Below are 15,290 nucleotides of genomic sequence, written 5' to 3' on the forward strand. Positions count from 1 at the left end.
TATATAAATATTAACGAATGTATTTCCTATAATTTGTTCTGTCTAGTCTGTAAAAAGATGCATTTTCTGTTCGACTTTTTAAGCTAGATTTTTTAAAATTAAGGCCTCGGGCCTACACTCAACTGCACTGTTAAAGCTAGGGTGCTTCTTTCTACGCCGATCAGCCAAAACACAGCGAGGAGAACAGTATACGACACATTTCTCTCCCTCTCTTTCTTTCTCTCTCTCTGTCTTTCTCTCTGCTCTCTCTCTCTCTCTCTCTGTGTCTGTCTCTGTCTCTCTCACTCACACACACACACACACACACGCACAATTATATGTAAATCAAAACACACAGACACACACATTAGCATATCAGCACGCTCACATAGGCAACAAAACACACACACACACACACACACACACACACTACACACACACACACACATGGAAAATTAAAACCATGGCTGCTCGCACTGGCAGCGGCAAGAACTCTGTAAACAGTCGCAATTACGTCATTTTCCTTATTTCATTCTAATGTATAAAAATAAAATAGTTGACGTATACGAAAGTTCCATTCCTTTTTCTCAAAATGAATTATAATAGTACAAAATGTAACAATTATTAGGCTAGTGTAGTTGGAATCTGCTTCTGAATCCTATATTATTATTATAATGATCATAAAGGAAAATGCCGGCATGGTGTTAATAATAATATAATAAATAATTGTTTTGTTGTCACAAGAAGTTAAGAACTTTAACAGAAAAAGAAGCAGGGGGCATAACTGGAGCACAGGAAGTGACTTGCAACAGCCTCGTTTTGTCAAGGGAGAGTTACGGTCGCCATCTTGTCGGAAAAGTCTACAAAATGTAGGGTAAACCCAAACTGACCCAAAGTGATAGATCTGTTTACAACTTGAATACCATGCTTGTGGGCATCACAAGCGTGGACTGTGATCCGGCTGTCATTATTTCGACTTCACTATTGTCTATATTTGACTTCTCTTGAAATTTGAAAGGTGATTCATTCTTCATATTCAATTCTTTATTTCAGCAGGTCAGGCCAGGCAATGTTCTCTCTGAACTCTCTTGTCCATACTGACGACTAGATTTGTCTAATTTCGCTGCAGAGTCAGAGCCGGGAATGTGACGAGTGTAAAGATGTTAATACATCAGAAGTCATAGCAAGAGTGGTGCCAGTGAAAATGTTGTGATTCCATACACCATACCCCAGACCCAGAGAAAAAACATGTCTAGGCTACTGTGTTAGTGTAGTTTCACATTCCAAGTTTTGTAATGTCTGCCAAGTCAGGCAAGTTCAAGTGCTTTTGTTCATAAATGGTTCCTATTAATTCATGGATACCCATACCCTACTAGATCTAGATCTAGATTCTAGATCTAAATCTAGATCTAAGCTTACTGATCCAGAAAAGTTGAAATTAAGCCAACTATTATTAGCCTAGAATCTAGATCTATTCTATATCGAAGTGTATACAGACCCGGTAACCGGGAACAAAGTCACGAAGTATTCAGTAGGCCCGGTAGGGGAACTCTTTGGTGCTTTTTCGGTAGTTCCCACCCCCCTTATTTGAGCCTGACCTAATCTACATCTATATCTCTAGATCTAGAATCTAGATCTATACGTTTGATTCGCGGTGAGCTAAGATATCAAACCTAACAACTGCAAAACATTAAATTATGGTAAAATTCAGGGGGGCATGCCCCCCTGAAACCCCCCTTCCTATTTTTATTAGGTCAGGGGGGCAAGCCCCCCTGAAACCCCCCTACTCTTGTGACCCAATCCCGTGAATAAAATTGCGGGGTGGGAACTACCGAAAAAGCGCCAACTCTTTTGCGATTTCAGAAAGTTTCAGCGCCCATACCCGGTAGTGTGTGTGTGTGTGTGTGTGTGTGTGTGTGAGTGAGTGAGTGAGAGAGAGAGGAGAGAGCAGAGGGAAGTGCTAGCAAAATGTATGACACAGTTGGCAGGAGGGAACGAGAGAAGGAAGTGGCTATTCTCATCCGGGGTGAGAATAGAAAAACGATCTACCTCTCACCCCGGGTGAGACGTGCCAGCGTAGGCTATTCTCACCCGGTGCGAAACCTGCTTTTCCTCATTTTGGAATACTGTCTATCGGTGTGGATGATCAGATTGATAAAAGCCAAGAAAAAAATACGTTATAGCACAAAAGTAAGCTAATTTGATCGTCTTCAAAGATGCTATGGCTATTTCACTGTTTGAATCGAGCCGAACTACGCGGGTCGCCATTTTGTTTTGCCCGGAAGTTCTCGCAAGATCTACTCCTCCCCTCTCTCTCTCTCTCTCTCTGTCTCTTTCTGAATACTGTCTATCGGTGTGGACGATCAAATTGACCAAAACAAAGTTAAAAAATGATGTTAAAACACAAAAGTAAGTTAATTTGGTTGTCTACAAAGATGCTACGCCTATTTAATTTTTCGAATCGAGCCGAACTACGCGGGTCGCCATTTTGTTTTGACCGGAAGTTCTCGCGCTACTCCTCTCTCTGTCTCTTTCTCTCTCTCTCTCTCTCTCCACTGCCCACATACAAAATTGTACGCTTTTAGAGGCTACAGTTGTAATGGCACGTTTGTTCACGGCACAGAATTCTACAATTTTTCTGTTATAACAGTGTAGAATTCTGTGGTTTAGGGTGAACGCAAAATTTGTTGGCCTAGATCTAGGCTATAGCATTTTCGGTGAACGCGCACCGGGTGAGAATAGCCAAAAGACTAGCCTGCACTATTCTCATCCCGGGTGAGAATAGAGGTGGCCACGAGAGAAAGATAGAACTTTCCGAAATCACAAAAGAGTTCCCCTACCGGGTCTGTATACTTTGTGACTTTGTTCTCGGTTACCGGGTCTGTATACACACTCCCATTCTATATTCTAAGGAGGCCATATATATTCTAAACAATTCTAATCTAGATTTTGCCCCACTTGAAAAGGTGAGGCATTTTTTGGTTCCAGTGACTGATCACATTCATTATCATGATCTTGATTGAATCTTATCAGTAATATCAGTATCTCTACTCTAGATATCTAATTCTAGAGCTAGAATCTAGTCACTTTGAGTGAGGGACATTTCAAGTGTATACAGACCCGGTAACCGGGAACAAAGTCACGAAGTATACAGGCCCTGGGGAACTCTTTTGCGATTTCGGAAAGTTTCAGTGCCCAGACCCGGTAGTGTGTGTGTGTGAGTGAGTGAGAGAGAGAGAGGAGGGAGCAGAGGGAAGTGCTAGCAAAATGTGTCACGACACAGTTGGCAGGAGGGAACGAGAGAAAGATAAAGTGGGAAATAGGAGGGGAGAAAGAAAGACAGAGAAAAAGAGAGTGTGAGCGATACACAGAGACAGAGGAGAGAGAGAGGGGGTGACTGCTCGATTTAAATTAGGTAGTGTAAACACGGCCTCGCGGGCACTCGCAGCCTTCTGACCGCATGGTATCGGTGAAATCGGGGTAATTCCGATCGCTGTTTCTTTGCTCTTTCGCTATAAAACACCAAATGCCGTACACCTCGTAAAAGTTCAGCTTTTCCTCGTTACAATGGTGTAAATTGTTTTTATGTTTGATTAGTAGGAGCTGGAGAATCGCCGACCAAAGCGAAGCCCCTCGCGGTCGGAATGCGTGGTCGGCTGGTTGAAAAATTGACACGGGTGCATTCAAATGCTTCGCGGAATGAGGGATGATTAAATACCGTCTTTTCATTGGCGGAGAACTGTAGATCTTTAAACGGGCTTTCGCGTGGTGTGTATTTGGCCTTTTTAACGTCTAAATAGAAAGCTTTTAAAAATACTGTCAAAATGTTTAAAGATCACTTTTTACACGAGCAATTGCCAAAACTTGAGACTCTCTTGAGACTCAGTGGTGCAAAATTTTTATTTTTACCAATTTGACTCTCTTTTCTGTCAGTCACAGATTGACATTTAGTGCTCATATTCCTAGAGTGTCAGAGCAAGGAGACGTACGGTTTTGGAGATATGGGTCTATTGGTTTGGCAACCACTGTATTTCTTGTATGTAACAGTGATGACAAAAAGATAAGCAGCAAGGCAAATTATGGACTTTAAATTCCATTTGTTTAGTAAACGAAGACTTTGTACACTATGAACTCCATTCATAATGGTAATATGAATGACAAGCTTTGTAACAATGACGCAGTGCACAGAACATGTCATCATTGTTATGTACAAGAAAGGATACACGTTGGACATTATCATTGACAACACATCACAATAGTGAAGGCTGTACAAATACAGTTATCAAAGCCTCAGTACCAGAAAAACACATATGTAAAACAATTTTAAAACTAATATGAGGCAAAAGCACAAAATCAATTGAGCTGACCTGTTCATAACAGTGATGACAAACATGACTTGTACATAACAATGATGACACAATGTACAGGAAAAGACAAAAATCTTGCCTCCAGAGAGAAAAGCGCACTTTAAGAATTTAAAAAAAAAAGGGGGAGGTTTCTTTTGCTTTGAAACAGATATCAGGTCATATCAAAGACAGTGGACGATCACAATTATGTTGCTAATTATGACAAACAGTACTCGTACATATATACAGTGATGGCAAAACATACTGGGAAAAGGTAAAATCATGCCTACAAAGAACAAATTTGCACCAAGAGATACACAGATCAATAAAGGCGTATTTTGCTTCTAAATGAATCTTGCATGTATGAAATATATGTTGAAAACTTATTGATATTAGCAATGATGACAAATATTACTTGTACATAACAATGATGACACAATGTATTGGAAAAAGGTATATCATACCAATAAAGAACAAATGTGTATTTTTGAGTTAAACAGATAAACAAGGACATGTTTGTTTATTTGTTTGAGTAAAGAGAGCACACATTACTTTAAAAATGTTTGCTCTTAGTAGGCAGTTTAGTGAACGCGCTCGCGGCAGGGCTAATCGGCCGCGGTACGCCCCGTAGATTTTTGTGACCGGCCGTGAAGCCTCGCGCTGCGGTGGGTCTAAACAACACACAGTTTTGTTTCGTTTTGCGAATTGCACTACCACTCCCGATACATCTTTTTAAACAGAAAAGAAAGGTCTTCAAAATGGCGGTTTTCGCGTGAAAATCGGTTCAGTAGAACTGGAAATATTTGCATCTGAAAACAAGGCAGTTTTTACAACGCGATAAAATGAAAACTACTGGCTGTATATTTATGAATTTTTCAGAAGTTATAGATTATCCATTCTAGTTTCTTTTGACTCCCGAGTTGTTTAGGTTGAACTTCGCACAACACTACGGCGCTTCCCGTAAAAATGCATTAAAAAAACCGAAACGCTGAATCGGCCGGTCAGCGACCCGACGCCCCCGCTCTCCCCTGCACACTGTGATAACGTATTGCGCCGGCATCGCATTTATTAGCGCTTTACTTGTTTCTCCGGATAATAATAATACGTGCGGCTATGAAATTATGAACGGACAGACAAAAGAATTCACAGTATTGCTTTTATTTTACCATATTTGGCTCTTGAATAGTGCAAATGATAGCTAAATCTAGAATTCAGCAGTAGTAGGCTAGAAACAGTCAAAAAGCCAGCATATCTAACTATTTATGCCTTTGGGCTTTGGAATTGAAATAAAGCTTGAATTGCACAGTTCTAATTGATTCAGCATCTAGCTATATATTTCAGAGTTAATAATAAATCTCATTTTAACAATTGCTTTTATGAGACAACCTTTTTCTTAAATCAGTTTTGCGCAAACTTACTTGTTAGTAGTATAGTAGTAGAGAACAGAGTTTATCTGAGCCTCTGCTCAGTCTTTCACTTTCAGTACCTAATAATTTAATGTTATTTTCCGGATATTTTTACATTTACATTATCAAATTGTGCCATTTAAAAAAATATAATTTATGGCCAATGAGTCTGACTCAATATTTAAAAAAAAAATATGCTCATCAATAAAAATTGCTAGTTGATAATAACTCAAAATGTAATGAATAGTGAAGAAACATGTGTGAAAAAATAATAGAATGAGGTAGACTATAAATATAATTTGTCCAAAAAATTGCAAGTGCAACTTGTGTGAAGATCATAAAATGACTGTTATTTTTTTCCTTTTCATCTTTCCGCAGTTTATTAAATGTTCCAGTGGGTCTACAACTAGGTCTCCGAAGAGCATTTTTCTTGAATTTATAAGCTCTTTTATGCACTTGAAAGCATAAAATATAGCTTCACACAAATGTATGTTACAATACTTTGTAAAAGAAGGATAGGGAGCTGACTTATGGCGGTCATTAAGAGGTTGGGTTTTTTTTTTTTACGGAATCCGTTTAACGGTTAGGAAAACACTAAAAATACGTTTTGAAATCTTAAGAATGGTCATAAAAATTGGAAATTATTACTTAATTGGCTTAACTCTTTAATAATTATGAACAGTGAAAAAAGACAAAGAGAATGATGTATGATTTGTCTAAATATGACCATTAGCAGCAAAGATATAGCCCATTTTGTCCATTTCGGGTTATCCTTGCGGGGGATTTTTTATCACCCTGAACCTCTAGAAGTACCCAAAAAATATTTCTGTGACTTTGTAAAGAGGGGTTTTGTAGTTGTGTGCATTCTGTGTAAAATTCCCAACAAACTGATGTACAACGCTTAAAAAAAATATGCATTTTGTGTTGAGTAATGGTCATTTGTGTTGTAAAGTTGCATTTTTGTGTCACAAAAAGTGTTAAAAGTGGCCTGAAATTGGCCGGATTTTCGGCATGAAAAATCGCCACAACTTTTTAACTAATAAAGATATCAACAAAATTTAAACTGTTTTATGATTATGAAGGCAAGAGCTTTTAAATGAAAGTATTTCAAAGCATATCAGACAAATTTGACATTTTCACTAAACTGCCTACTCTTAGGACAATGTAATTTCTAGTACGTCAGTCAGTCTTGTACGGCTGCATGACGACACCCCAAACGTCATCACTGAGCACAAAAGCTAAATCTATAACCACAGAAATGATCCATCTCTCGAAGTTTGTTCACACATCACACTCTTGTTCCAGGAATCCAGTGTAAACACCGCAATTTCACTAAAATATTCAACAGAGTAGCCTAAAAACACACAAAACAGCCCAGTACGTCACATTCAACGCAAAATTCTTGTGCGTCACCCGACGCTGAAGGCAATGACTACTTTCGTTTTTCTGTTTCCCCCGTTGCTTCTGTTGTTCTGGGGAAGCGGGTAAGGGAAAGTCACTCAAGAAAACAATTATATCCGGGCACTGTTGATGACCCGTTCAAAACAAAAGTGGGCGAAATTCGGACTTCCGGCACGTCGCAAATTGACGACAATAACGGCGAATGTTAAACAGCCGACCGAAATCGTAGATCTAGGAACCCGATGTTCCTTTCGCGCATCTTGGCTTTTGAAGTATTGAATAAACGACGATAGGCAAAAAGATTTCACCAGCTACGGTGATTCTACTGAAAAATAATGGTGTTTTCTGAAACACCTAGTCCGTGACGACACGACAGACACACAAGTAATATGAATTGTTCGTCTATTTGCAAACAAATAAACCGATTTCTTGAGCAAGTTAACCTTTCTCAATGACAAATAGCATAGGATCAAAGCACACGTAAAAAAAACACACCCAAAAATACTAAATTTTGGACATTCTTGGAAGTTTGCATTGGTGTGCTCAAAATGACACTCCAGGAATCACTAAAAAACAAACATTTTTGGCACAAAATTTACAAACTCAAGATTATAAAGCTGACATGGGGTCTGAAACTGCTAATGCAGGTTCTACATCCTATATTTGACGTGTGTATACGTTTTAGAGGAATATATACTAATGCATCACATTTTATGCACACTAATGTGAGATATGTGTGTTTTTCCCCACGTTTTGGCAATGGCTCATATGTGAAACACCGGCTTAAAAAATATATCAAATAAAAGATCAGCTTATTTCCTATTAGAATAAAGTAATCAACTTGGAATTATTTTTCATCAATCCTTCCGCGAGACTCAGAAAGCATGTGACCCCGCACGGGGGGTACACTACAGTATAGAGCCGACTCGCTCGCCGCGGGGCCTGGTGCGGCGCCGGCGGGGGTCAACGCTCAGTGTTTTTGTCAAAATAACGACATCATCGTGTTTGAGGCGATAAAATACTGATTTGTAATGATCTCACAGTCTTGAAAAAAATTAGGCTCCATATATTTGTTATAGTGATTGTACACCGTTAATGTGATGTTTAGTGCTCTTTGGTACTCTTTTATTGTCTGTCAAACATGGGGTTGCAGACTGTGACTGACTTTAACAAATTTGATCAAATTTTTTACGGCGCTCGCAACTGCATAAGGTCATATGAGTGCGCAGGACACACCTAATATTTTCAGTTGGTAGGAAATTTTGAATTTTGCCCGGGTGGCGGCCGAAGCCTACTCTTATCGATTTTAGACCACCAAGGGATCTTTAACGTGCGCAACTTGCACACGGGCCCTCCGAGATTTTTCACCCTTGTCCGAGAAGGCTAGGTGTAGATCTTTTCTACCAGAAGATCAGGGGTGTGGCAGAAAGACAGCAGTTAGGAGGAGCCAAGGAGTAGCAGTAGATAGGCTGCAGAAAGAGTTAGGAGCCCAGAGGAGGGGGCAAAGGGGGTGAGGGCAGAAAGTGGAAATGAAAGCAGACAACAGAACATTGCTAGAGAGCAGGAAAGGAGGTGAAAGGAGACAATTTTAGAGAAGAAAATTTTTCGGTCGCTACCCGGATTCGAACCCGGGACCTTTGAATGAGAGGCCAACACCTTGACCTCTAGGCCACGAGAGCCCCCTGATTTATATCTGTCGATCTAGAAGAGCCTAGTTTTACCCTGAGCCAAGAGGGCGCTGAAACTTTCCGAAATCACAAAAGAGTTCCCTTTCCGGGTCTGTATACTTTGTGACTTTGTTCCCGGTTACCGGGTCTGTATACACTCCCTTTCAATAATCAGTCATATTATATCTGTGTCAGTCAATATCAAGATTCTATAATCTTGTAGTCTATCTAATCGAGAGACTTGACCAATTCAGTATAAATTGTGAAAGAAATGAGGCTGCTATCCTAAGTTAACTTTTGACTTACCATACGTCATACTTTTAATTTAGAAAAATCTGCAGTTGAAATTGTCTTAAGACTGCCACCCATTGTTGAGAAAAGTAGCCATCTCAGGTAGGACTGATCAAAATAAAGTGGGTCTAAACGAAACATCACCTCTGTCAAATCCACTTGTAGTAATCTTGAAGTTTAATTAAAGTTCCTTTTCTTTTTCAGATACAATTTTTACTGATAGACCGCCATTGATATCCTTCGACGCCTAAGTTCTCTCACACTTGAGCACCTAGGAAGAAATCTTTCAGGGAAATATATTCCGGCAGGGGCCAAGCTTGCCAGGCGAGCTTTTGCAAGTCACAAGATGCCTTTGCCAAGCAGAGCAAGAGTATACGCTGATATCAACACACACAAACCCAGAGAATACTGGGACTATGAATCACATGTTGTAGACTGGGGGTATGTATTTTTGGGATATTTTGTGTCTTGTTTTTTGTTAAGGCTGCTCTTATTGGCCCAAATGGGCAAATAAGCTAGGGCTTATTGGCCCACGTGAGCCATTTAATGCGTTGATTTTCAATGTATTTCATAACATGGTGTTGTCCCAACTTGTTCTCTTTTATTTTTTCTCACTTTATCCCTTCTTGTTTAATGTTTTCCTGAGGCATTCTCTAGCTTTAATAGTTTTTGATTATTAAGATTGTTAAGAAATAATAAATACAGCTATTACGTTTAGCATTCTGTATCCTTAATAACACAAGTGAGTTTTTGTCATCTTTTTGTTGGTTTAGGAGTCATTCTAAATAGAGATCTACTTCCTTAATATTATAGATTCTAGTAGAAATTGTCTTACTTTCATTCTAACTGAAAACTTAAAATGTCATGTCACTGGTGTAAAATATGAGATTAACTCAAAAGCCTAAGAGAAGTGTATATAAAATAATTTCTCTGATATTTAATTGGGATTTTGCTGTTGTATTTTCGTTTTTATCTTTGGTGGATTTGGGCTGGGGGGGGCAAACTCAGGGGAGATAACTCGCAATTTTGTGGGCAAATAATAAATGTTCTAGGGGACATTTTATATGCCCCTGTGGGCCAATAACCACTCCGTTTTGTTAAACATTGTTATTATTATTGAGTCAGCAAACTTTACAGACCCTTATTTAACACGTTACACCCTGGATTGCTCGGGAATTTTCTTACGCGCTCCACCCTAACTCGTGTGGAACCACCCGCACCGACCTAGCACCTTTAGAAGGGCCGAGTTTTGATTTACATAGTTATCACAAAATGTTTCTTCTTCCGTTAGATACGGGAATGGAATTTTTCGGGTCAGTAGTTTTAGTATTAGAGCCGATCAAAGTGTGATCGCATTTCCGACACTTCGAAGATGTCTCGACTTGTTGAAAAGGAACACAATTGAGTTTGAAAAAGGAAATAATGATGGATTTGAGCAAAAACAAGCATATGACAAATCAGATTGATCAGATTTTGATGAATACGTTGAAGCTAGAGTTTGGGGCGATTCAGATTGATCAGATGTAGAATTTAGATCTAGGGCCGAACCTCGAGGTTGAGGGTGAGAGCGACGGTTCAAACACCCGGAATGAACTAAACTTAGAATGTTTTTAACAGTTTGCGCATACACAGCCAGAAATGCCAACCAGTACGATTTTACGTATTTTAGTACGATTTTTTGCCGAAAATACGCAAATACGACTTTTCATGAAAGAATACGCATCCTGGAATGCGAAAAATACGAGATTGAGCTTGGGCGAGTAAACCAAACCTAATTATCTCAAGTCCCATCTTTTGTCAAAATAGTACCAGTGTCGCAGAACTGAAATATTTGAAAACCAAGTCCGATAAGGTCAGTAAGTTCATTTTTGCCGGTCGCGATCGTGATATTATATTCGTTCAGCTTTCACTTTCACGCAAATGGGCAGCTATGGTGGCAGGCGAAAGCGTATGTTCGATCGGGAAAATCAAGATCTGCTTTCGTTAGGCCTACCACCGAGTAGTTTGCCAGCAGTTGTCTGATAACGCAACATTTTTAGATATGCAGGTTGTGCAGTATAAACGCAATGTCGCTGTGCAAATAAAATTTAATCAATGCTCGGACTCACCTCTGTGCTCTCACTTGTGGAAAGAAAAGAAAAGAAAATACAAGCGTCGTCCGATTTTTAGATTGTCGGGCTCGCCATCATGACCGGTCACTGAACCTGCGCGCATTCGCGTCATAAATAAATGCGGCATCGTGGGGGCAAAGACCGTCTTTGGTGGGAGTAACGGCCTTGCGAAGTATAGGACTACAGAATAGGGGAGGAGATTATTGAGCTTTTGGGGGTTTAAGATACTATGGGGGAGAGTGTGAAGGCAATACCAGAGGACAAGAACTTGGAAGCACATTTCAGAATTTTGATTAGAGCTTACTGCAAAGCGTGCGTTGGTGCAGGCCGTGTGCGGAATCGGGACCCTTCATACTTTGCAAGTCTGTGTTATATTGAAATAATGTGTTCGCGTTTTATTGAATGGGTGATAGTAAATTATACCTACAGTGTATGTTGTAGCTTTCTGTTCAAGACTGGTAGATTTTCAGTGTGTCACTGCATCTTGCCCTACCACAGTTGTTACAACTCTCACAGTGCATGGGTCTGCTTGAGCCATTCAAGTTATCACTTTTCTCTGAGTTTGAGCAATAATTTGAGTCTGTCAGTTCATATTATGAATAATGACACCCAGAAAGGTTCTTGATAGTCGAAATTTTTGTTCTAGGCCCTTCCTAACTCTCAAAGCAGGATTGATTTTTTACATAATAATGAGAGGAAAATATTACCGGTATATAATAGACTGAAATATTTAAGTCAAACAAGACCCCAGTACGACGTTGAACACTGACATGTTGTTGACTGGATACATGTATATTGTACGCATGTGTGCTCCCTTTTTCGTGCTGGTGAGCTATTAATTTTACTAGTTGGTCGGTCGTGGGGAATACACATTTTCCCCTGAAAATAGACATTTTCATATTTCCCAAAACTCATTTCGGTTTTCTGAGGTTGGCATCTCTGCACAGCTATATTTTTCTGAAACTACATTCATTTTTCTTAACTTTTATTTTTTCAGGATTTTTGAAATTTGTTTAGTATTTTTTAAAACGAAGTGACTATTTCTCCGAACGTTCGGGAAAATAAAGTTGAACTCTATTTCTCAGAACGGTTTCTGATCTCGAGATTTTTGGGTTAGGCCTATTTGCGAGATTTAAGCGTCATCCTTTCATTCTGCCATTCTGTGAGGACTGAAAAAGTATTTTTTGCATGGAATTCAATTTCTAGAGCTAGAGATTTTTAAATGTCTGAATATTCAGATACTTAGTTGTGGTTGGGGCAACGTTCCCGGACTATACTTCATTTGAAAATACGGTATTTTTTTACTTTCCTTCCCGTCTCAAACTTAGCTTCCAGTTGTCCATTTTCTACTACATATCGGTGCGCTGAACACGAATATCAACTTCCTTTCCGTCGCAAATTAATAGTTTTTGACATATTTGATTATTTTTAATCGAGATAGACGTGCTTTGGACCAATCGGGGTAAAAGAAAATCTGGGGGGGGGGGGTTACAGGGGGGCATGCCCCCGTTTTAACCCATAATTTGATATTCTACAGTTACATTTCAAATTTTCCTGAAAATAATTGATTTGCGACAGTTTTAGTGGCTTTATGATTATGTGTGATCTGCAGCAAACAGTACTGCAGTTTGACCCCCGAAGCAGTGTTTCTGTGTGCGGGAGTGAAAGTCAAAATTTTTTCAAAAGGTACTGCGAGAAAACAAGACTGCTTGACCTTGGCAGTAACCTATTTTGCATTTAGATTTCTAGTCACCCAGCAAAAACTAAAATCGCTTCATGTAAAAAAAAAAAGAGAAAATCCCTCCACTCCACACACACGGGCCACTCCATTCGCTTATTATCAACAAATCTCGAGAATGGAAACCGTTCAGAGAAATAAGTTCAAGTTTATTTTCCTGAACGTTCGGAGAAATCTATAGAGGTGGCCTTTTAAAAATGTTTTTTAAACGCTTGTATTCACGGGAGGTGGGTTCTTTCCCCTTGCTTAGGATCTAGGAATGGACTTCCCGTCCGGACCCTTGAGTGTAATGTGTTAATTTGTGGTGTGTAGCACCCCTGTAGAGTTTGCTTGACATTTTGATTGTGTGATGTGTTAGATTTTATATGAATCTGAGAGCTGGTAAATTTGTTCTGCGTGTTTGAACGCTTTTCATACTTTATTTCAAAGATATTTGTATTGGCCTTATTGTTATTTTTTAAAAAGACAAAAAGAAATTACTTTTACCATCTAAGAAACTTAAAACAATGGGTGAGAGAGCATTTGTATATGGTCTGAAGAACTCGAAGACTTTGCCCAGAAAAAAGATATTCTAATCATTTAATTTATTCAAGTGTAGTCAGCAAATGTGATTTGTTTTTATAAAGTAATATTGATTTTTAGTAAGAACACAATATACAGTCGAACCTGCTTAAGACTGAATCACAAAGGAGCCAGAAAAAAATTCCGTCTTAGGGGAATTTAGGGGGAGATGAAGGTGGGGGGGGGGGGTCAAAGGCCCAGCCGGTGGGATCTAGGATCGCTTGTCTGATCGGCAAGCAGTTGTCAAAACTTCACACCTCTCAATTACAATCCTGTCTGATAAATGAAATGCGTCAGTCTTACTTATCCTATTACCACCAGTGCTTGCCTTTCATAGGACTACTGTTTGACCTATTAATGACAGAAACGTTTGAACATCTCCTTTGATTCCACCCTAAGCCCCACCCACCAATGCCACCCCTCACTGCCGTCTTTGTTACAACATTCGAGGAACTCTTTTATCAGCTGGCTGTACGATCAGGGCATTGGTCAATCTAATTTCACACCTCTGGCTTCTGGCTACCCATGAAAGTTTCCGAAGTGGCTTGCTACTGGAGCACTCTCACGGGAAGTCGTGAGGTTTCACACCCACATTACTCTGAACATCTGCATCGCTTAGGGTTCACATGATGGGGTAACATCTACCCATCTACCCCCAAATTGCACCCCTACTCCTCTTCCTCGCCCAGGGGCATGGCCATTGCGTTTAGTTTAGAGCCGGCAGAACCAAACTTAGGAGTTTTGTTTCAAATCAGGGTTGAGCAGGCAAAGCATTTTCCGTCTTAGACAGGTGAAACCCTCGGAAGGGAGCGGATTTTTCTTTCCGTTTCCGCGTTGGACAGGTTTTCGTTTTATACAGGTAATTAAAGAGGAATATATCAAGGGGGGAGCGGGGAGATTCCGTTAAGACAGGTTTCTGTTAAGGCAGTTTGACTGTACTGTTTCTGTGTTGCTATTGTATTTGTAAAGCGCTCAGTGCCTGTGTTCTTTAATTGTGGTTGATCGCTTTAAACATGTCATTTTTTAATTGTTATCTTTTTTGTTTGTTTTGTGTTTTAGCAACCAGGATGACTACCAAGTTGTGCGCAAACTAGGCAGAGGAAAGTACAGTGAAGTGTTTGAGGCAGTTAATGTCACCAACAATGAAAAGTGTGTCATCAAGATATTGAAAGTAAGTGCATTCCCGTCTGAATCAGTGGTTAGCATCTTGGTTGACAGTGACAGGCCTTGTAATGGCATGGGGTTTGGTTTCTGTTCCAACATAATGGTTGAAAATTGCTGTGGACATCACTTCAATGGAAGAAGGAAAAAATTAAAAAAGAATTTTGAGGGTCATGTTGTATAATCGTCACTAGCAGCTCCCCAGTAGTATCTCACTCCTCACCTCTCGGCTGTGTAAGATTAATTTACCATTGTTCAAATTATTCAAATGGCTGACCTACATTCAAATGAGTATTAGATATGTAGGCTGGATCTAAGGGTAAATAACACGGAGCCTGGTATAAGATAAAGGCCTTTCAAAGAAAGATATTCAACTAAATTTGGGAAATTCTTGCATTTGTGTTGACTCCAATGGATTATAAGGACTTGTAGAGCTGAAAAAATGCTGTAAGTTGAAATTTTCGAAGAGGTGTTGCGCAATTGTTTTTTTCCTCAATCGTTTTTGTCAGACGGAAAATACAATACGAACAGATTATAGGTCTTTGTTATTGATATAAACAGATTGCTCTATTGATTCCCATCACTTTGGTATAAGACAATACCTATTCGAGTTACTTAGAGCTTCACAG

General features: G+C 39.5%; 1 protein-coding gene across 4 annotated transcripts in view; it reads left to right on the forward strand.

Moving 5' to 3' along the window:
• Window positions 1-765: 765 nt before the first annotated feature.
• Window positions 766-15,290, forward strand: part of LOC101853332 (casein kinase II subunit alpha) — a 50,547-nt gene continuing 36,022 nt past the window's right edge. For 2 of the 4 annotated variants that reach the window (XM_005103461.3, XM_005103463.3), the window contains exons 1-3: window positions 767-997; window positions 9,295-9,531; window positions 14,560-14,671. In XM_005103461.3, the coding sequence (XP_005103518.1) occupies window positions 9,437-9,531; window positions 14,560-14,671 (207 nt within the window). In that variant the 5' untranslated portion in view covers window positions 767-997; window positions 9,295-9,436. Of the gene's footprint in view, window positions 998-9,294; window positions 9,532-14,559; window positions 14,672-15,290 lie in introns of all 4 variants that reach the window. The other 2 variants (XM_035971085.1, XM_005103462.2) reach the window with 2 other exon arrangements.

The sequence above is a fragment of the Aplysia californica genome, unplaced genomic scaffold, assembly GCF_000002075.1.
Source record: "Aplysia californica isolate F4 #8 unplaced genomic scaffold, AplCal3.0 scaffold00373, whole genome shotgun sequence".
Taxonomy (NCBI): Eukaryota; Metazoa; Mollusca; class Gastropoda; order Aplysiida; family Aplysiidae; genus Aplysia; species Aplysia californica.